A 17,355-nucleotide genomic window follows, 5' to 3' on the forward strand; every position below is an offset into this window, starting at 1 on the left:
GCCCCCCGACCCTCGGGTAGTGATGCAACGAGTTATGGTCCTTTCCGGACATTGCGGTGTCCATACGCCGTCGCAAAACATCAGCACGCCAAAACACGCAGGTATAGTACATTCGCCATCTCTACGCCCTTCGCACCAAACGCCCCAGCGGCTCGAACGCAAACGGTGTCGGCGTCGATTCTTCAGCACACCGATTTCTAAACCTCCCAGAGCATAACCCGTAGCGGATCGGTGACTCTGTTCCATTTAGGTAGTCGTAGTGGGGCAACGCGTGGCGTGTTGCGCGTTCATTGATCGCAAGGTCCGTAGGTGATGTAAGCGGGTGTCGGCGAGCTCACAGGTCAGGTGTAGGTTTGCAGGGGTTCGCAGCCGGATTTCGCCGGGGAGGGTGTCGCTTCGGGTTTCGCAAGTGTTGTGGAGGGGCTGCGTCGTCCGATCCAACGCTTTTGTTCCATCTGCGCGGTTTGTTTTCCGTTTCCTTTCGCACCATGTGCTGTCCCTCCAACGCGCCCATTTCCTTTCCACCGGGGGTTACCCCTTCCATCAGATTCTACTGCCTCCACAACCCAACCACCCCATCGTCACACCACACCGCAGCGACGTTCGCCGCCGGATGCCCCACAGCGCCAATCACCTCCGCCCCCTCTGCACACACCTTCCACCCGCTGACCAGCTTCCCGCTCTCGGAGTGGAACGCGTACACGTGGCCGTCTTCGGCCGCGAGGAGGATGTACTCGCCTTTGGGTGTGGTGGTTGCGTGAATGAAGGAGGGAGCTGTTGGGCGTGTGTCCGACAGGAGGGTTAGGGTTTTTTGGATCTGCAATGGGGGGTGTACGAGTTAGAGGGTGTGACGGTGGGGCGGAATACATGGACGCAAAACATACCTTCCCGCGCCCATCGACGACATACGCATACGGGCTCTTGTTACACACAACAATATGGTCCAAATTCCGGGGCGAGATGCAAAGATTGTTGATCGTCGGGGTGTTCACACCGCTCGAGACCGCTTTCCCCTCATGCAGGGTAACTGTACCCACACATTCGGTCGTCTTGACGTCCCAGATCTTGCAGGTCCCGTCCGAGCTTCCACTCATCACCTTGGTCCAGTCCATCAGGAATATAGCGTGGTTGACGAACGACGTGTGGCCGCGAAACTCTTTGACCAGTTTGCCTGATTTCAGGCCGTGTAAGCGGATGGTCATGTCGAAGCTCGAGCTGAGTAGCTGCGTCCCGTCTGCCGAGAACGCGACGGAAGTGACACCCTGTGCGTGGGCGGGGACAAGACGGCGAGTACATTGCCCCGTCGCGACTTTCCACACCTTAATCCGCCCATCCTGCCCGCCACTCGCAAGCGTCTCGCTGTCCCTGCTGAACGCAAGACACAGCACAGCCGATTCCATCAGCATCGGGTTATCAGCCGCCTGGTACGGTAGGTCTTTCCGCAATTTCCCCGTCATGTAGTTCCAAATCTCAATGAACCCGTCCATGCTCCCCGTCGCGAGGTAATGCCCACCGGGTGAGAACGCCACACACTCCGCCATCTGCTTCTTCGGAAACTTGATCGTATTATAGCAATCCTCGGGTATCGCGTCCTCCTCCGCGGTCGCCATCGGCGCCGCCCCGCGAAACATGTCGTACGCCGTGTCGGTGGGTAACAATCCCTGCGAGTTCTGCCATTTGAGCGCCTGCCCTAGCAATGCCAGCAACCGTGCGGGAGCGACAACGGAGACCTCCCCCGCCAACGCCTGCGCGATCACCTGCCGCCGTTTGGATTTACTCCCATCGTGCGGGTACGCCTCCTTCTCATCGAACATCGTCATGCTGAGCAGATGCTCAAGGTGCAGGTACCGATCCGGGTAATGGTCTTTACAGAACTGCATCGGGTCCGTCTGCCTCAACAGCGATCTCGCCGCGCCCAGTTCCCGCATCTCCAGCAACTCCAGAGTGATCTGCTCATAGAGGTCAACCAGTTTCCGCTGTGGGATTTTCAGTTGGGAGATGGTTTTGAGGACTACATCCCACCGCCCGGCGAGGATATCGGCTGTGAAGGTGTCCACGCTGTCGACGGTGTTGAGCGAGACGCTGGTTTCGGATTGGAGGGCGGCGAGGGTGCGGGGGAGGTTGTTTTCCTTGAGGAATTGGTGGATGAGGCGGATGACGTCCGCGGCTTCGATGTCGAAGGACATGCCTCTCTGATATGTATTCTATGCTTGCTGAAGGGAGGGAGTATTTAGATTCTCTGGTTGAGAAGGGCTGTTGAATTGTCGGCTGTTGAGATTGCCTGGGGTTTGCATGCTGTTTTTCAGTCGAGGTTCCAGGAAAGTCTGCGCGCGCCGGAATCCCTCAAACACACATTGGATATCCCACCGTGGAATCCATATTAAGGCCGATCGTAGTAAGCGGTTTTGAAGTTTTATTTACAAGTGCGGTTGTGAGATAGATGATGGCTGCCTCAGCTATCTCCTACTCTGCGGAGGGATCTGCTCTGATGGGAGTGCGGGGTGCGCTAACATGAATAAATATGGTCAGAGGGTTGTTGCTAGATCTGATCTTCGGAGAGCTGAATATGGTGGTAAGGTGGGCAGAATCGGCGGTCCGCTCATTCCGCCCTCGGCACCTTCGTAGCCGGTGCACCCGCCGCACCATCCTCCGCCTTCCGCTTCTCTCCTCCCGGGGCAGCGGCCCCACCCGACGAAATCATCGGCGGCTTGTTCCTATCCCGCGAGTTCCGATCCGCGCCAAACCCACCGGGCGCACCACCCCGGGGTCCACCCCTGAACCCGCCCCGTCCTCCACGACCACGACCACCGCCCCGGTTCCCATCCCTGTTCCCACCGAACCCGCCATTACGACCTCCACCTCGGTTGTTGTTCGTGACGGTGTTGTTACCAGGCGGGCCGCGGTTCTTCTTACGCGTCATCTCAGCGAAGTTATCCCAGTGCGTGTCGGCTTCCTCTGGCGTCGCCACGCGGAAGACGGTGCGTGATTCGGCGATGCCGTTGGGGGCTTCGACGACGCCTTCGGGGGACGCGTTGATTTTGGTGAGGAAGGCGGGGGCGGTGTTGGGGTTGGCGAAGACGACGTAGCCGGTGGGGTCGCCGGAGTTGTACCGGAGGAAGCGGACGCGCTCGAAGCCGGCGAAGAATTGCTGAGGGGGACCATTTGATGTGAGTGAAATGACCTTTGAACTACACTTGTGCAGGCGCGACAAGCACATACCTTGACATCCTCGAAAAGCGCAAGAGGGCCCGCCCCATCAAAGTGAATGATGCAGTTCTCGACCCGATGTGATGTGTTGTTCTGGTGCTCGCGCGCAAGAGCTGTGCCCTGCACAGACCCCGTCCCGCGGCGTGCTTCGAAGGGCTTCAGGTAGTTCAGCTGGGGGAGGCCATCCGCTTCTGGCTGGTGCATCTTTTCGCCGTACTCTTTTTGCTTGATTTCGATGTACTCGTCCCTGGGTTAGGTGAGAGGTGTGTCATGCTGTCAGCTTCCAAACAGATTTGACGGAACTTTGAAGTTTGCATCGCTGGTCGTACTTCATATACATGAGCAGTGGGGTCTCCTTGTACGAGATTGTCATGTCGCGGACCTTCGTGGCCTCGTCCTCGGTTTCAAATTCGACAAAGACGGACCCCTGACAGATGCACATGTATTAGCGGCAAGCAAAAGGGTAAAAGCATCGTCCGTAAACGGGAGTCATCCATTACACACCTTGAACTTCGCCGCATACCCGCCCTTTTCGCGCCGCGCCCTTACGTTGCGAACTCGACCATATGCAGTGAAGAACTTCCGAACCTCGGCGGGCACATCCTTCATGTCCACAGGGAATCCTTTCTAGAAATCCAAGGGTCAGCTCTTTCCTCCATAAGGATTTCACTCTTCCGCGCCCCCTCTGTCTCTTCCTCCAATCATCCCACTCCCAAAACGTACAGCGTAAATCGACTTCCTGTTTGCAGGGTGAACAGGCCTGATCTGCGTCAACCGGCGCACTTGCGTGCTGTCCGGCGAGACCTGTAGCATTTGCGGGCTGTGCTTCAGAGCTTTTGCGACGAGTTCCACGTCGGTTGTGAGCTCCTTCAGCTTGTTGAATGTGAGGAGGACTGTGATGTTGACCCAGCCTTCGGGGCTGTTGTTGATGGTCTCCAGGAGGAATCTATCCCGGGGGAGGTTGACATCTGGAAAGCATGACAACTATGAGCTTCCCACATGTGCATCAATGAGGGGATCCCAGATTCCATCGTCTCCACAGTTTTTGTCCGTTTGACGCTTACAAGCCCGTACCACTGAAGTAATATTCGACCTGCTTGAGAATTTTGGCATACAGCTCCCTCTTCTCAGGGTCCTCAGGCAGTGGATGGGATGGCGCCAAGCCAATCCTCTGCATAGGAGCCGAGGTGGGAGCTACTGGGGCCGTAGGTTGTTCCGCTGACTGATCATCGGCCGGAGTGATCTTTGTATCAGACGTTTCCTGCTTCACCGGGATCTCACTGATGGTGTCCTCGACCTTCACCTCCGCCTCCTCGGTGGTGGCGACTTTGCTCTTCAGCTGCGTTGCATACATGTTATTTCGGGAGGCCAAGTGACATTGAACACCTCGCGTAACCAACGAATACCTCTTCGGCTTTCACCTCGGGGGCGACAAGCTCCTCCTTGACCTCCTGTTTGATGGCTTCGGTGGTCATCTTTGCGGCGTTCCTGTCGTGGTCGTCGTCGAGATATGTGGTGTATGAACGGTTCAAACTGACCGTTTGAAGAACGAGGAAAAGAAGGCGGACTTTCGAGGTCAAAAAGCGGAAAGTGGAAAGCGAGCTGAGTCACGTGACACCCACGCTGTCGAGATTGCGTTGACTTGCGCGTTTGACAGTTTTCTTGAGGAAGACTTGTATGACTTGTATGACCAGGATGAGCGAAGCGTTCTCTTTCCAACGGACACATATTGACAAGATAGGGAGGTGCTGGTTTCTTCGCGGATGGGGCAGTAAAGTGAACCGACTTCGACCTCTGAATGATGCCAATCTTGGCATCAAATCGATGTGGGTGGACCTCCCGCGAGAAGGCATGCCTGATGAGATGTCGGCGCCATCATCAAAAACATCTCTGGGGATCTCGGCCAGCAGCAGTACATAGATACCAGCAGCGGTGCAACTGCGTACAGTACTGTAGGATGTAGAGGATGCCACCAGCCTCATGTATTGCGCGGGGGACCCTGTGGCCACCTGTCTGTGCGCGCACACGCGAATTTCATTTTGGCGAAGTTGGCAACACCCGCGCGTACGAGAGCGGAAATTGGAACCGTGCACAAAAGTAATATATGGATAGCCGCTGTTCGTTTTTCATTGCTATGGGCATTGACTCTTGAGGCATCCCTAATGAATGCTTGAGGAAGAGCGAGACATAGCCTCATTTGGTGCTTCGTCACCGGTTTCACAAGGATCATCTTCCAGTATCTCTCCCGACGAAGCCATCCTCACGTACGCGTCGAGGCTGGTCGTACTCCACCGCGGAACTTCGACGCCCATAGAGTCTATTGCGCTCTAGCCGCCATTCGTGATCACTATTGCCTGCTGGAGAATGAAATGTGGCTCCGCCATGCACATTGCAATGTATGCCGGGATAGCTTGATACATGTCCGATGTACTGTGCTTGCCACTTTGGTACATTGTGACGACCTACACTTCTGTGATGCCGTACATAGTGGGCAAACCGTATCATGCGGACATCGCTAGGGGCAAGATATGTGGGGTAGTGCCGCAGGGAATGAGCTAGTGATGGTTGCTCGAGCTCGTCGGTGTCTGCGATGCGGCTGTTGCAGAGGGGCCTCGGTCTATAAAAGAGGATGTTAGGCAGGCACCTCATCCTCAACAAAGCAGCACATCTCGCATCACATATTCCCTTCCACCCCGCAAAACACAGCAATGTACCTCCAACCCACGCTCCTCGCCCTCCTCGGCACCGCGCTCGTCTCTTCCTCCCTCGTCGCCGCAGCACCCGCCGCTGCCGCCAATGCCCCCGTCGACGGCTGGCGCTGGGACACCGTCCCCGCCACGGCCCCCACCGACGGCTGGCGATGGGTCCAAGTCCCCGCCGACAAGCCCGAGGACGGCTGGAGATGGATCCAGGTTCCCGCCCTTTCCAAGCGCGCTGGGCCCACTGACGGATGGTGGTTCGACACCGTGCCCGCTGACAAGCCCGCCGATGGCTGGAGATGGGTGCAAGTCCCCGCCGACAAGCCCGAGGACGGATGGAGGTGGAAGCAGGAGCCTATCGTCAACAAGCTCGATGCTCCCGTTGGGTGGAGATGTCCTCCGGGTTGTCAGATAGATGGACCCACGAAGCGCGAAGTGACGCTTGACGCGCGCAAGGCTCCCGTCTCTGACTGCCCGTACGTATGCTTCATTTTCCGTCCTTAAAGCCATCCCATCGCTGATTTCTGGGCCTTTGCTCTCATAGGTGGGACGACATCACGGCCTCAGCAAAATCCGGCTCCTGCCTCGGCGGCAAGCTGCGTCTCTGCTGGCCCGACGCCAATGACATTCCGAGGTGGGTCTCGCTCGGCGAGTCGGACAAGTGCAAGACGAGCGGGAACTACTGCTTCACGGCTGAGGGACAGCAGGTAAGGTTCTGAGTGCATCGCGTTGATATCGATGCTGAAATGTTGTTCGCTGACCCAAGACGGATTTACCGTTCTGTAGTGCAAATGAACGCCCCTAACCGTCGCCCAACGTCGGCAGGGACCGTCTTGATCCACCGCCCGAAGAAAGATGGGAATGCATCTCCCACGTCAAATGTGGAACCTTCGTGAGGTCAAACAGGATGGAAACCACTCGAGATCCTCGATTAGCATATCCTTTCCAGCGATACAATCACTCCCATAGACTTGCATCAGTCCTCCCGTAGCCGGGCATCTCGTACACTTTTTTCTGTAACCGTTTCCAATCTTCGTTGGTAGAGTCATAACAAACAAATCATACATGCCTAAGGTGCTTTACTGAAAATGAGGGGGAACGGGGGCGGGTGATCATGACAGAACTCTTGCCGTGCATGGCTCCCTTCAGCCGTGCTCGGAGAGCCTGAAACCGCTGTTCTCAGCCAGACAAGCGACGAGGGACCTGTCGCACCCTGAACGCAACACCCTGCTCTCATGTCCATCGGAGTTCTAGAGCCGGAAGCCACCACTTCCTCGGACAAAACCAATCCTGATACCAGCCCCGCCGTCGAAACTCCATCCCGCGCGCCCGGCACGATTCGCAGCGGCTGAGTTCCCAATGAGGTCATGCACATAGAGGTCATGCACATTGTCGAGGACTGCATACTTGAAGTTGGGTACGGGAAAAAGTTTCTCGTCGAGGAGAGTGATGGCGAAGTGTGAAAAAATTAGGAAGTTTGCGATGCCGCGCCTGTGCGGCTACATACTTTGCCTGCGCTTGCTCTGAATCGGTGATAGGTTCGACCTGCCGAGCAGGACGAAGATTGCAATAGACAGGGCAAACACTGTGTCTCCGACCGTAATTTCGATGTCGGCATCGTCGAAATCGTACGAAGTGTGCCTTTTGGTTGCAACACGATTGGCGTTGGCTATCTGACCGTGTGCGTCCGCCGGTGTGTCTGTGGACACACTTTTGGTGTCGGAGAAGAGGGAGTAGTCGGTGGTCATCTTGCACTGTTGCACACGTTAGATGAGTTTGCCTATACCAGCGGAGGCCTAGATTTGTCAAGCTTGGTGGCTCTCACCCGGCTGGCAGACAGGACGGCTGTGATGAGGAAGCCTAGATGGAGTTGGGAAGAGTCGTACATAGTGTCAGTCGTGCTGAGGAAGAAGTCATAGGTATCTCAAAGAACATCTTCTGCCCGTCTCCAGTCCTTCTCCCTTATGTCAGGATGGATGGCACACTCTCACCACTCGGCAGGAAGATAGGATGGCTGCGATAATCTACCTATAGGGGTGTTTGCCCAGAATGTCAGTTGTCGTAGTTGGTAAGCTCAAGGTGAAGACGCCATCTCCATCTTTTGTGAGACCGGCCGTTCTTGAACGAGCGTTTGGAGGGTTGTGTGCAGGGTTGTGTGTTCAAGGTAGAAACTCGACAGCGCGAAACCTGTCATTCCATGCCTAACAGGTACTAAGCTGTTAGTCGCAGGACTCTGCTCTTCGACCCCGATGTCGTCGCATCTTCACCGTCCCTGTCTGATGCATCTACGCACACTTCCAACCCACACGCACTCCTCGTTACTCCGCCTTGCCAGTCCTTTCGGGCCTCTCTCTCAGTCGTACCCCCTCCGGCTCCAACCCCACCACTGTCATCTCGCCCAAAAGTCCTCCCACGCGAATCACGCCTCCCGCTCCGCATTCGCACTTGTGCCTTCGTCCAATTCACCAGCTACAGTCATGTCCGTCGGCTCCACCACCTCCTCGCAACCAACAACAACAGCGCTGCCACCGCCATCCTTCCCGTCCCCATCCCGCCAAAAAGAGCTAGGAGAAATGTGGGAGCGCGCGGTGCAGTGTATTCGCGTTCCGCTTCAGGACTGTGGAGGTGGGGAGGAGGTGGAGGACGTGTTCATCCAGGGCTTGGAATATATCCAGGGAAGGAGAGAGGCAATGAAGGAATGGCCGGAGATATTGCGAGAGGGTGTTTGGTGAGTTGATTGCTGGTGTGTAGTGTGTTTGGATACGCTAACAAGGCAGGATGGGTGTGATCGCATTCACTTCAACCAACACAATGGGAACCAACCAACCAGGTACATGATAACCGCCTGGAACTCCATGGGCGCCACCCAACCCGCTCACATCAACCAGGCCGCCAACGAGCTACTACATTCACGCTTGTCGGAGGTATTCCCGTCAAAGGCATCACCACGCATATTAGAAGCATACGGCACGGACGACACGGAGGCGTGGCGGGAGGATGGGTTTGCTGTTCATGTCAGCACATCTACAATTCAGGATCAGTCACACGCGAGTGAGGAAGAAGTGATTTTAGGGCTGGGGAGGGAGTTTGGGCAGGTTGCGCTGTATCGGCTTGAATGGGTATCTGATGCGGGCGGGGAGGGGAAGGAAGTGCGGGGAAGGATGATACAGAGGGTTGTGGCGTGCTATGAGGAGATGAGGGGGGTTGAGTCGGATATTGAGGTGGGGAGGAGGTAGACGTGGGATATGGGATGTAGCTTGGATTAGCGGAAGGAAGCAGAGCTGAGGGTTGATTATGATTCTCCATGTACATACATACTGCCGCGCAGGCTTCTGATGCAGTTGTTGAATGCATCCGCTACGTACATATGATTTCAGTAAATCGATGTCTGGAAAGGTGAGGGATGTCTGCGGACTCCAGTGAGGCATGGTTACTGTACTGTATATATGCGCGTCCCGCCCGCGAAGAAGCACGTCGCCGAAGTCGCAGCCCCCAGGGTTTGGCTCTCACTTCTCCCACCACCCCCAGCAGCCTGTGCAGCAGCCTCAGCGACGCAACACAACAACAGCCCCTATCCCCCAAAACACCCTCCCCCCAAAGGAAGCTTCTCCCCCCCACCACCATGTCGCTCACTCCGCCCGCCTCTCCTCCGTCCAGTCCACGCCCACAGTTCCCCCAAATATCGCGACAAAACTCCGCTGTCCGCCAACGGCCACCGCCAAAGCACCCAGACGACATCATCCCCACCTCCGCCTCCCAAACAACCCCCCTCTGGTCCGTCTTCTCCCTCAACCCCGCCTCCTCCTTCGCCCTTACCGCCCCACGCGGCGAACCCACCCGCCCTTGGCCAACCCTGTTCCCGCTCTACCCTCACCTCGGCATCCCGCTTCTCATTGTCACACTCATCGTCAGTCTGCCCATCCTCTCATTCACATGGCCGATTGTACTCGCCCTGTACCCGCTATATTACCTCCTCACCTACGTCTGGCGCGCAAACCACTACGGACATACCCTCCACCCGGTCCCCTGGAACGAGGCGTGGAAGGTTCTCCCGCCCGCCAACGCAAAGAACGCCCCCGGGCTCCCGCCGAGTCTCTACGGAGTCTGGCAGATGAGTGGCAACCCGTTGCCGGATGCGTTGATGACGTTTGCGGGGGGCGTGCCGAGTGTGGTCGAGTTGGGTGAGGATGACGTGGGGATCCATGAGGGACCGAAAAGGAAGAGGGCGAGGAGGATGCAGAGGAGGTATACCTTGAAGGTGTATGAGCAGAATACTTGGACTTGGCATGGAGATATCTTTGGGACGGCGCTTTATCATGAGGTTAAGAGGAATCGACTGAGATATGAGGGGAGGTTTAGTGAGGTGAGTGACGTGAAGCGATAGCGAGCGAGCGAGGACGAATGCAGTGAGTGCATGCGAAGCGAGTCCCTTGCGCCGAAGGCGCAATACCCCTGACACGCTATTTAGCGAGCACTGGCGAGCGTCAGATCTTTTGCGAGCGAAGCGAGCACGCTCCGCCCATCGCAACCCAACCTCCTCGTTGTGAGCGGAGCGAGCAGGATGTCATCAATCAAACATCAATAAACCATCAACCATGGCTCACTTTCACATCCGCTCATCAAACCCATCCCTCCCTCAATCTTAGGACCTGAAATACGCGCAAATCTACCCAATAGTAACCATCCCCTTCGTCGACCAAGACGTCGTAGTCCCGCCCTACCTCGCCTGCTTCACTCTCCGAGAGGTCGGCGAAGGCCACTGGATCCGCGAGAGTTGGTTCTTTTGCATCCGGATGCTCGATTACCATTTCGTGAGGGTTGTGGATGAGAAGGGGAGGAGGGATGAGGAGAGGTGGGATATGTGTAGTCGGAGTCGGGTGCCGGGGCGCACGATGTTGGTTGCGAAGAGTGTGCCTTCGACAGAGAGCGTGGGTAAGAGTAGGGCGAAAGGCAGGACGACCGACGGAGGGAGGAAGTGAGGAAGGATATATTTGTTGAGACGATAAGCTTTTATTTTTGGACTTTCTTATGCCGTTGTGTACTGTACATCGTTCGACGCTTTAGAGGGAACTGGAGAAGGTACAGTTCTCGACGGACCACACATTCACATTCCCGACGTTCATATCCTTATTCATGTTTAATACGTTTAATGGCATCTCATAACATATCACATTTCATCGCTTCATCACTACGTATCATTCTCAAATTCATCTTCACATCACACCAATAGGACCAGGGTGGAGCGCTCAGCGCTTGAACTATGCGAGTCTCTCTCTCTCAGGACCACCTTTGCGGAGTTGAAGATCTCCTTGCAGGGTTGCTCGCTCACCTCGTCACATCTGCATGTGCAACGGCGCATGAGTTGGCTTCATGTAAATACATACATGCGTATGACTCCGCTCAAACACACATTCATAAAATGTCCCTTCCCATCCAGACACACATCCTCACATAACCGGTAACAGTTATCAGGTTCCATACGGCAACCCATACTAAGCGATGCTGACATAAGACGGAAGGGCTTTTAACAAAATGACTGTTGCACACTTTTACGACCCGGTGACCCTTGTAGGAAGGTCCCGCACATCCGAAGGAGGCAAGGAGGGTTGTGGGTGAAAAGAGTATGCGTTTTGGGACCGGGGAAAAGGGGAGGCATCGAGCTTTCGGGACGAAGGGCGATGAGGGGCGGGTTCGTGCGGAAAGGGGGATGCGGTCGCTGGGTATGATGAGGTTGATGAGGGTGTTGGTGGGCTGTGGCAGATGGCCTGATGCAAGATTGCGGTCGGCCAGATGTCCAATCCGTTTGGGGGAACAAACGGGGCGACGAAAGAGAAAACGCAAGTGGGAAGTCCCTGCGCCACACCCGCCTGCGCCACAGACTGACAGGATGGACGCTGTCACTCGCATTCTCGACAGTCCAAAAGAAATGCACCCAATGGAGGCTCCGGATGTTGCTCGCATCCCTTGGATTTGTGAAAAGGACAGAACGTCTATGGGAACGTGTGTCTAGGTAGACGATATGTCTGTATTACGCCAGGGATGTACACTACTCTATATGTCCCGGTGACATGGTTCGGGTTACGCTGACACTTTCGCAGGGGCCGCCTAGATGCACTTCTTGCCGTTGGGCGCACACTTGTATTGGAAAGCAGCGCCGGGCTTCGAGTATTCCTGGATGATCGGAGAACAGACGAAATTAGCGTCAGGAAAGGGCATCGGCGAGCAAACATAAAGACAAAGCGATAAACGTACCGAAGTGCAACACTTGCTCTTACAATCCGAGCTCTTCGCGCACTTCTCCCAATCACCCGCTCCTCCGCTACCACCACCACCACCACCACCACCCCCACCATACTTGTCAATGTTTTCCTGAATCCACCCTTTGTAAGCCCCCACCCTCGTGTAAATCCCCGGGTTATCCTTCCTCGCACACCCAATTCCCCAACTCACAATCCCATACAGCATAGGCTTCGCTCCCTTCACATACAACGGGCCGCCCGAATCGCCCTGGCAAGAATCCTTCCCTTCCTTCCCCGCGCATATCACATTCGCGATGTAGGGAGCTGCACCGGACACTTGTCTAGCGCAAGTGGCAGCGTCTACGGCCGGGAGATCGACCTCCTGCAGCACCTGCGCAGTGTTCCCACCCTCCGTCAACGCTCCCCACCCAGTCGCCGAGTACACCCCAACATCCCAGGCCACATTGCCCGCCGTCCTACTCCCCACCCAATCCGCAAACGTGTTCTGCTGCTTCCCGAAGTTACTAGCCTGCTGCACAGCAACAATCGCCACATCGTTCGCGCTGTCCGCTTTATTGTACCCCGGATGCGCCACCACCGCCGTCGCCTTCCACTGGATCGCGCCCTCGGCGTCGGGGGTAACGGCGAGATTGTACCGGTACGAGGTGAACTTGACTTGCGCGGGCGTCGCGAGCTTGTCCTGCCAGACGCAGTGCGCGGCGGTGAGGACGATCCCGGGGGCGATGAGACTGCCTCCACACCACCACCCAGCGCCAGATGCATCTTGGATTTCAAGGAGACCCATCCAGTCGTGATGCGAGGAGGTTTGGCCGCCGACGATGGGGGGTACGGACTCGGTGGGTGGGTGCGGGATGGACGCGGAGAGGACGCCCGGTGCGAGAAGGGCGCCGGCGGTGGCGAGGAGTGTTAGGCGGACCATGGTGGGTGGTTGGGGGCGGGTGGAAGGAGGTGGGGTGGGATGCGGGAAACAGTGATGCCGAAGCCGTAACCCTCTCCCTTATACTCCTTCCGCCTGCATCATATCTCCTCCATCCTCGTCCCCCTTCAATACGGCACGCTCGGTCGATTGGAGACGGGGTCCCGTCACATTTCGACTCGGAATACGATCGGCCCCGGCCCGTCTCACATGCCTCCACCCCGTCCTACATCGCACTTGGAAGTTGGCCGTACGTCAATCATTGCGTTACATTGCATTCCGGATATCTCGACGGCCACCAAATGCGGCGTGATGTGGTGTACTGTACGTGTTAGCGCGACGGGGAAGGCTTACCGGTGCGGTGTCTGCGGCGTGTCTGTTGCAGGCTTGCACCTTCAAGTTGCCGCGCAATGCATAGTGGACTGTACTATAGCTACTGTACATGTACCAACAACGCAATAGGACAGTACAGTACATCCGCGGATGCTACTATTGCCGTTCACTAAAGGGCGCCTGTGCAAGTGGCTGGTGACGCACCTGCACGACAGTACACCAGATTACCTTTGTGACTTTTATGGTTGTTCCTTGCAATAAACGGTGGGGTAATCTCATTATTGTGCAGAATTCCGACCGACCGACTCGTCACCGAACGCACGCCGAATTTGGACCGCACTTGGGACAACCAGGATACGTGATTCCCGAAGCCCACTGCACCCGCAAGATCGTCGATGTCATACCGCCGTCGGAAAGTACATTATATGGGTTTGGCGTCCGATGTCCGCTGCTGACTTCGCCGTTGTGCGCGTTGCCGAAATGTCATTTCGGAGTTGACTTACGCGTACCACCTCAGCTGTGGCCACAACGTTGTCAAATTGGCGAGTTGCGTTATGAAATATTGGGAAGTACTGTATGTTAAGTTGGGCGGCCATCATAAATATCATCGTCGGAGTTTGCAATGTGACGTCCCGCGTACAGGTGTCCCCACTTTCCCAGTATTGCATTTCGCCCGGTGCGACCCCAGTTCGTCACATCCAAAACGGCGGTGCCTTCAACTCATAGCTCACAATAATAAGCAAATGTGAAATCAAAGTATGCAGTAGGGTCGTCCGCGGGCACTATGTATGCCACTTCTGTATTGCATTTCGTCCAGCGCCTAGTGTCCCCCAGGCGCCCTGCGTTCCATTATTGTTTCCTGGGGATCTCGGGGACGACGCCACCCATCTGATCGAAGTGTGCTTGCCGTCTCATAAGCGGGAAGGCGTCTAGATAGGTAGGTAGTCGGACAACGCAATGAACGGGTGTTTCGCCAAGGCCGGGTGGTGAAACCCGTGTGATGCAAAGCGCCGCTTATCTCCCAATTTCGCCCAACGTCCGCCTTCCTGATGTCTCGCGCTGCTGCTCTGCTACAGGGGTCGTGCAGTAGCGATACACATCACATAACGGACGGATAGGATGATGGCTCCATATAAAAAGAGAGAGCTGCAGTCCCCGTCCCCTCCCTGGTTACCCATCCATCACCCCCACATCTGCGCTCCAACATGTTACGCCTCTCCTCCCTCGCCCTAGCGGCCACCCTCCTCTCCGCCACAACTCTCTCTTCCCTCGCCGCACCCACCCCTCCCTCCTCCGCCGGCCTCACCGCCTTCCGTCGCCAGCCCACTTTCACCACCCTCGGGCTCGGCGATCCCGTCACCGCCTCCCTCCGCGCCAACGACACCTCGGCCGGCGATGATGACACTGCTGCGGCATTGAAGTACCTGGCCGAGAAGACGGGCGTGGCTGTGGAGCAACTGGACGTCGTGGAGACGTATGTGGGGAGTAATGGGGTTCGGCATGTTTATGTGAAGGGTGTTGTTGGTGGTGTTCGCGTACGTACCATTTGCGTCTCCTTCTTGCGCAAGAGGGGATACTGATTCTCTGGATTGGTATGTGTGCAGGTTGGCAACCAAGACGCGAATGTGTCGATTAAGGACGGCAAGGTGCTTTCGTGGGGGAGTTCGTTGCCCACCGGGCAGACTCTGCTTCCCGCCAAGGTCGACGAACCCGCGAACGGTGGGGTCAGTGAAGAGGACGCCATCACCACCGCCGAACGCACCCTGGGTCTCAAGAGGACCACCACACCCACCACCCACCAGTATGTGGAGACAGGCGAGGGCCGCTACGAGTACACCCACACCTTCCAGCTCCGCTCCGCCCCCGACGCGCCCAAGCTCGAGTGGGTTGAGGTCGACGTCTCAACCACGACCGGAAAGATCGTCAGCGTGACCTCCTGGGTCGCGAGTGCAAAGTACACCGTTGCCAATATCAGAGGCGCGGGGAACCCGGAGACGGAGATTCTGGTCAAGAACGATCCTGCTAGGCAGGGGCCGAGTCCGTTGGGGTGGCATAACGACGGGAAGGCCAGTTATACGGTCACGAAGGGGAACAATGCGTATTCCCAGAAGGAGGGGGGACAGCCCGTCAGCGGCGGCGCCAACAACGAGTACACCAAAACCTACAGCTCTAAACAAGCCCCGGACTCGCAGAACAACGTGGAAGCGGCGGTAACCAACGGGTTCTATGTTGCGAACGCGATGCATGATCTGTTCTGGTTCTATGGGTTTGATGAGAAGGCCGGGAACTTTCAGGCCACGAATAGGGACGGTGGGAAGGGGGGCGATCCGGTTAAGGTTGTTGTGCAGGGGAAGGCGATGACGTCTAATGCGAATTTCGGGACGCCGCCCGATGGGCTGGAGCCTGTGGTGAGTGTTTCGTTTTGAGGATTCAACAACGTACAAGTTTTCCCCTCGCTAACCGCTCGTGGCTTTCGCCCCGCCTCCCCCCTCGCGTACAGCTCACCACATTCGTCTTCACCGACACCCAACCCGGCCGCGACCCGGCGATGGAAACCGACATCATGATCCACGAATACGGCCACGGGATCTCCACGCGTCTCACGGGCGGCCCGGCCAACTCCAACTGCCTCGCCTCCGGCGAAGGTGCGGGCCTGGGCGAAGGGTGGTCCGACAGCCTCGCGATGTTCATTCAACGTAAAGCGTCGCACACTCGCAACACGGATCTCGTCATTGGCGCGTGGGCGACGAATAACCCGAAGGGGGTGCGGTCGTACCCGTACTCGACGGATAAGGGGCGGAACCCGTTGATGTATGGGACGTTGGGCGAGCCCGGGAAGAATGAGGCGCATGCGATGGGGGAGGTGTGGGCCACCATGTGGAATGAGGTTTATTGGAATCTCGTGGATAAGGCTGGGTTCTATGACGATATCTATAACGCCGGGCTGGAGAAGGGGAATATTGTCGCGATGCATATTTTGATAGATGGACTGGCGCTGCAGCCGTGTAATCCGACGTTTGTGGCGGCGAGGGATGCGGTGCTGCAGGCGGAGATGACGAGGTATGGCGGGAAGTATCGATGTGCGGTTTGGAAGGGGTTTGCGAAGAGAGGGTTGGGGGTTAGCGCGAAGGCGGGCGTTTTCGTGAATAAGGTGGATGTGCCTCAGGGGTGTTAGATGTGGGATAGAAGGTGACGTTTCCGTAGATGTTGGACGCCATACACGTAGAGCTTATGAGAGGGGCGGCGTACGTTCTTCACTAGATGCCACGGGTAGATAGATACCGTACGATGCTGTACAAATACAAATACAATGCTTTAAACTTCTTAACGTGAATGTTCACTGGATGAACCTATTCAGAGATCTTGCCGATGCATTCGCGACCCCTCACAAATGCTGTTAAATGTCGCCGTCCGTCGATGCCCCTCATACTCTCACACCCCGTTGTTGTGATCTCAAAAAACTCGGCCATTGCAAGAGACGCCGTCCCGTTGTGGAGCACTCTCATTTCTCATCGCCGGAGCTCCTTCTGCGGATTCCAAAGCCGAAGGACTCTGTGAGCTCCGGAGGGACGCATTGGAAGTCACAAGTCGTATGCCCGGAAAAGACGCGTGCGATTGGGGAAGTCACCTCCCTCCCTCTTGGTGTGACATGTCCGAAAGCCGCTCCCTCTCCTCCGCTCTTCCCTTCCGCTGCCGTCGCTCCCGTCGCTCCAACAACAACAACCACTGTCCTCCTACGCCAACTCGCTCACCCTTTCCAGGCTGTCTCAGGCTCCCGCTCCCGTGAAGGCTCTCCTCCGCTCGGAGCACTTGCACTCTCGTCTCCTTCTTGAGGATAACACAGAGTTGCGTTACCCTCCGGCTCCGGCAGCTGGTCACTTGACCAACCAACCCCCACCAGCCCCTCCGCCGCAGGGGTCACTTCTCACAACCCAACAGC

At 56.6% G+C, this 17,355-nt stretch overlaps 8 protein-coding genes across 8 annotated transcripts; 4 read left to right on the forward strand and 4 right to left on the reverse strand.

The window, feature by feature from the left end:
• Positions 1-398: 398 nt before the first annotated feature.
• EV422DRAFT_190266 (WD40-repeat-containing domain protein) lies at positions 399-2,357 on the reverse strand. Its single transcript, XM_053065194.1, has 2 exons — positions 885-2,357; positions 399-817 (listed from the first exon to the last, which is right to left on the reverse strand). The coding sequence occupies exons 1-2, from the start codon at positions 2,184-2,186 to the stop codon at positions 551-553; spliced, it is 1,569 nt and encodes a 522-aa protein (XP_052923090.1). The 5' UTR covers positions 2,187-2,357; the 3' UTR covers positions 399-550.
• A 1-nt stretch (position 2,358) lies between these two features.
• EV422DRAFT_190280 (uncharacterized protein) lies at positions 2,359-4,745 on the reverse strand. Its single transcript, XM_053065196.1, has 7 exons — positions 4,614-4,745; positions 4,282-4,546; positions 3,931-4,175; positions 3,712-3,834; positions 3,537-3,634; positions 3,220-3,454; positions 2,359-3,148 (listed from the first exon to the last, which is right to left on the reverse strand). The coding sequence occupies exons 1-7, from the start codon at positions 4,680-4,682 to the stop codon at positions 2,600-2,602; spliced, it is 1,584 nt and encodes a 527-aa protein (XP_052923091.1). The 5' UTR covers positions 4,683-4,745; the 3' UTR covers positions 2,359-2,599.
• Positions 4,746-5,727: 982 nt separating this feature from the next.
• EV422DRAFT_190464 (uncharacterized protein) lies at positions 5,728-6,838 on the forward strand. Its single transcript, XM_053065198.1, has 3 exons — positions 5,728-6,382; positions 6,451-6,613; positions 6,693-6,838. The coding sequence occupies exons 1-3, from the start codon at positions 5,916-5,918 to the stop codon at positions 6,699-6,701; spliced, it is 639 nt and encodes a 212-aa protein (XP_052923092.1). The 5' UTR covers positions 5,728-5,915; the 3' UTR covers positions 6,702-6,838.
• A 318-nt stretch (positions 6,839-7,156) lies between these two features.
• Positions 7,157-7,794, reverse strand: EV422DRAFT_569912 (uncharacterized protein; the record flags this gene model as incomplete). The annotated part of the gene is made up of 3 exons (XM_053072819.1): positions 7,157-7,305; positions 7,414-7,660; positions 7,732-7,794. 3 exons carry the CDS (start codon positions 7,792-7,794, stop codon positions 7,157-7,159), a joined length of 459 nt encoding a protein of 152 aa, XP_052923093.1.
• Positions 7,795-8,383: 589 nt separating this feature from the next.
• On the forward strand, positions 8,384-9,142 carry EV422DRAFT_569913 (uncharacterized protein; the record flags this gene model as incomplete). Its single annotated transcript, XM_053072820.1, has 2 exons — positions 8,384-8,634; positions 8,737-9,142. 2 exons carry the CDS (start codon positions 8,384-8,386, stop codon positions 9,140-9,142), a joined length of 657 nt encoding a protein of 218 aa, XP_052923094.1.
• A 290-nt stretch (positions 9,143-9,432) lies between these two features.
• Positions 9,433-11,080, forward strand: EV422DRAFT_538820 (uncharacterized protein). The gene is made up of 2 exons (XM_053071002.1): positions 9,433-10,269; positions 10,553-11,080. Exons 1-2 carry the CDS (start codon positions 9,529-9,531, stop codon positions 10,883-10,885), a joined length of 1,074 nt encoding a protein of 357 aa, XP_052923095.1. The 5' UTR covers positions 9,433-9,528; the 3' UTR covers positions 10,886-11,080.
• Positions 11,081-11,860: 780 nt separating this feature from the next.
• On the reverse strand, positions 11,861-13,141 carry EV422DRAFT_559888 (trypsin-like cysteine/serine peptidase domain-containing protein). Its single transcript, XM_053071941.1, has 2 exons — positions 12,159-13,141; positions 11,861-12,077 (listed from the first exon to the last, which is right to left on the reverse strand). The coding sequence occupies exons 1-2, from the start codon at positions 13,083-13,085 to the stop codon at positions 12,012-12,014; spliced, it is 993 nt and encodes a 330-aa protein (XP_052923096.1). The 5' UTR covers positions 13,086-13,141; the 3' UTR covers positions 11,861-12,011.
• A 1,251-nt stretch (positions 13,142-14,392) lies between these two features.
• EV422DRAFT_190499 (Fungalysin metallopeptidase-domain-containing protein) lies at positions 14,393-16,703 on the forward strand. Its single transcript, XM_053065199.1, has 3 exons — positions 14,393-14,950; positions 15,020-15,823; positions 15,916-16,703. Exons 1-3 carry the CDS (start codon positions 14,621-14,623, stop codon positions 16,588-16,590), a joined length of 1,809 nt encoding a protein of 602 aa, XP_052923097.1. The 5' UTR covers positions 14,393-14,620; the 3' UTR covers positions 16,591-16,703.
• Positions 16,704-17,355: the final 652 nt, after the last annotated feature.

This window comes from Fimicolochytrium jonesii, assembly GCF_025526975.1.
Source record: "Fimicolochytrium jonesii strain JEL569 chromosome Unknown EV422scaffold_23, whole genome shotgun sequence".
NCBI classification, from domain to species: Eukaryota; Fungi; Chytridiomycota; class Chytridiomycetes; order Spizellomycetales; family Powellomycetaceae; genus Fimicolochytrium; species Fimicolochytrium jonesii.

What these genes read in the sequence shown, in the direction of transcription:
- EV422DRAFT_559888 (XM_053071941.1), bottom strand. Translation starts at nt 13,085, where the DNA reads ATGGTCCGCCTAACACTCCTCGCCACCGCCGGCGCCCTTCTCGCACCG. An exon ending in AGAGCAAGTGTTGCACTTCG is followed by an intron (nt 12,078 to 12,158) that starts GTACGTTTATCG and finishes CCGATCATCCAG; the next exon opens with GAATACTCGAAGCCCGGCGC.
- EV422DRAFT_190266 (XM_053065194.1), bottom strand. Translation starts at nt 2,186, where the DNA reads ATGTCCTTCGACATCGAAGCCGCGGACGTCATCCGCCTCATCCACCAA. An exon ending in TCGTCGATGGGCGCGGGAAG is followed by an intron (nt 818 to 884) that starts GTATGTTTTGCG and finishes CCCCCATTGCAG; the next exon opens with ATCCAAAAAACCCTAACCCT.
- EV422DRAFT_190280 (XM_053065196.1), bottom strand. Translation starts at nt 4,682, where the DNA reads ATGACCACCGAAGCCATCAAACAGGAGGTCAAGGAGGAGCTTGTCGCC. An exon ending in ACAGGAAGTCGATTTACGCT is followed by an intron (nt 3,835 to 3,930) that starts GTACGTTTTGGG and finishes TTGGATTTCTAG; the next exon opens with AAAGGATTCCCTGTGGACAT. An exon ending in CCACTGCTCATGTATATGAA is followed by an intron (nt 3,455 to 3,536) that starts GTACGACCAGCG and finishes CACCTAACCCAG; the next exon opens with GGACGAGTACATCGAAATCA.
- EV422DRAFT_190499 (XM_053065199.1), top strand. Translation starts at nt 14,621, where the DNA reads ATGTTACGCCTCTCCTCCCTCGCCCTAGCGGCCACCCTCCTCTCCGCC. An exon ending in GTGTTGTTGGTGGTGTTCGC is followed by an intron (nt 14,951 to 15,019) that starts GTACGTACCATT and finishes GTATGTGTGCAG; the next exon opens with GTTGGCAACCAAGACGCGAA. An exon ending in CCGATGGGCTGGAGCCTGTG is followed by an intron (nt 15,824 to 15,915) that starts GTGAGTGTTTCG and finishes CCTCGCGTACAG; the next exon opens with CTCACCACATTCGTCTTCAC.
- EV422DRAFT_190464 (XM_053065198.1), top strand. Translation starts at nt 5,916, where the DNA reads ATGTACCTCCAACCCACGCTCCTCGCCCTCCTCGGCACCGCGCTCGTC. An exon ending in GCTCCCGTCTCTGACTGCCC is followed by an intron (nt 6,383 to 6,450) that starts GTACGTATGCTT and finishes TTGCTCTCATAG; the next exon opens with GTGGGACGACATCACGGCCT.
- EV422DRAFT_538820 (XM_053071002.1), top strand. Translation starts at nt 9,529, where the DNA reads ATGTCGCTCACTCCGCCCGCCTCTCCTCCGTCCAGTCCACGCCCACAG. An exon ending in ATGAGGGGAGGTTTAGTGAG is followed by an intron (nt 10,270 to 10,552) that starts GTGAGTGACGTG and finishes CCTCAATCTTAG; the next exon opens with GACCTGAAATACGCGCAAAT.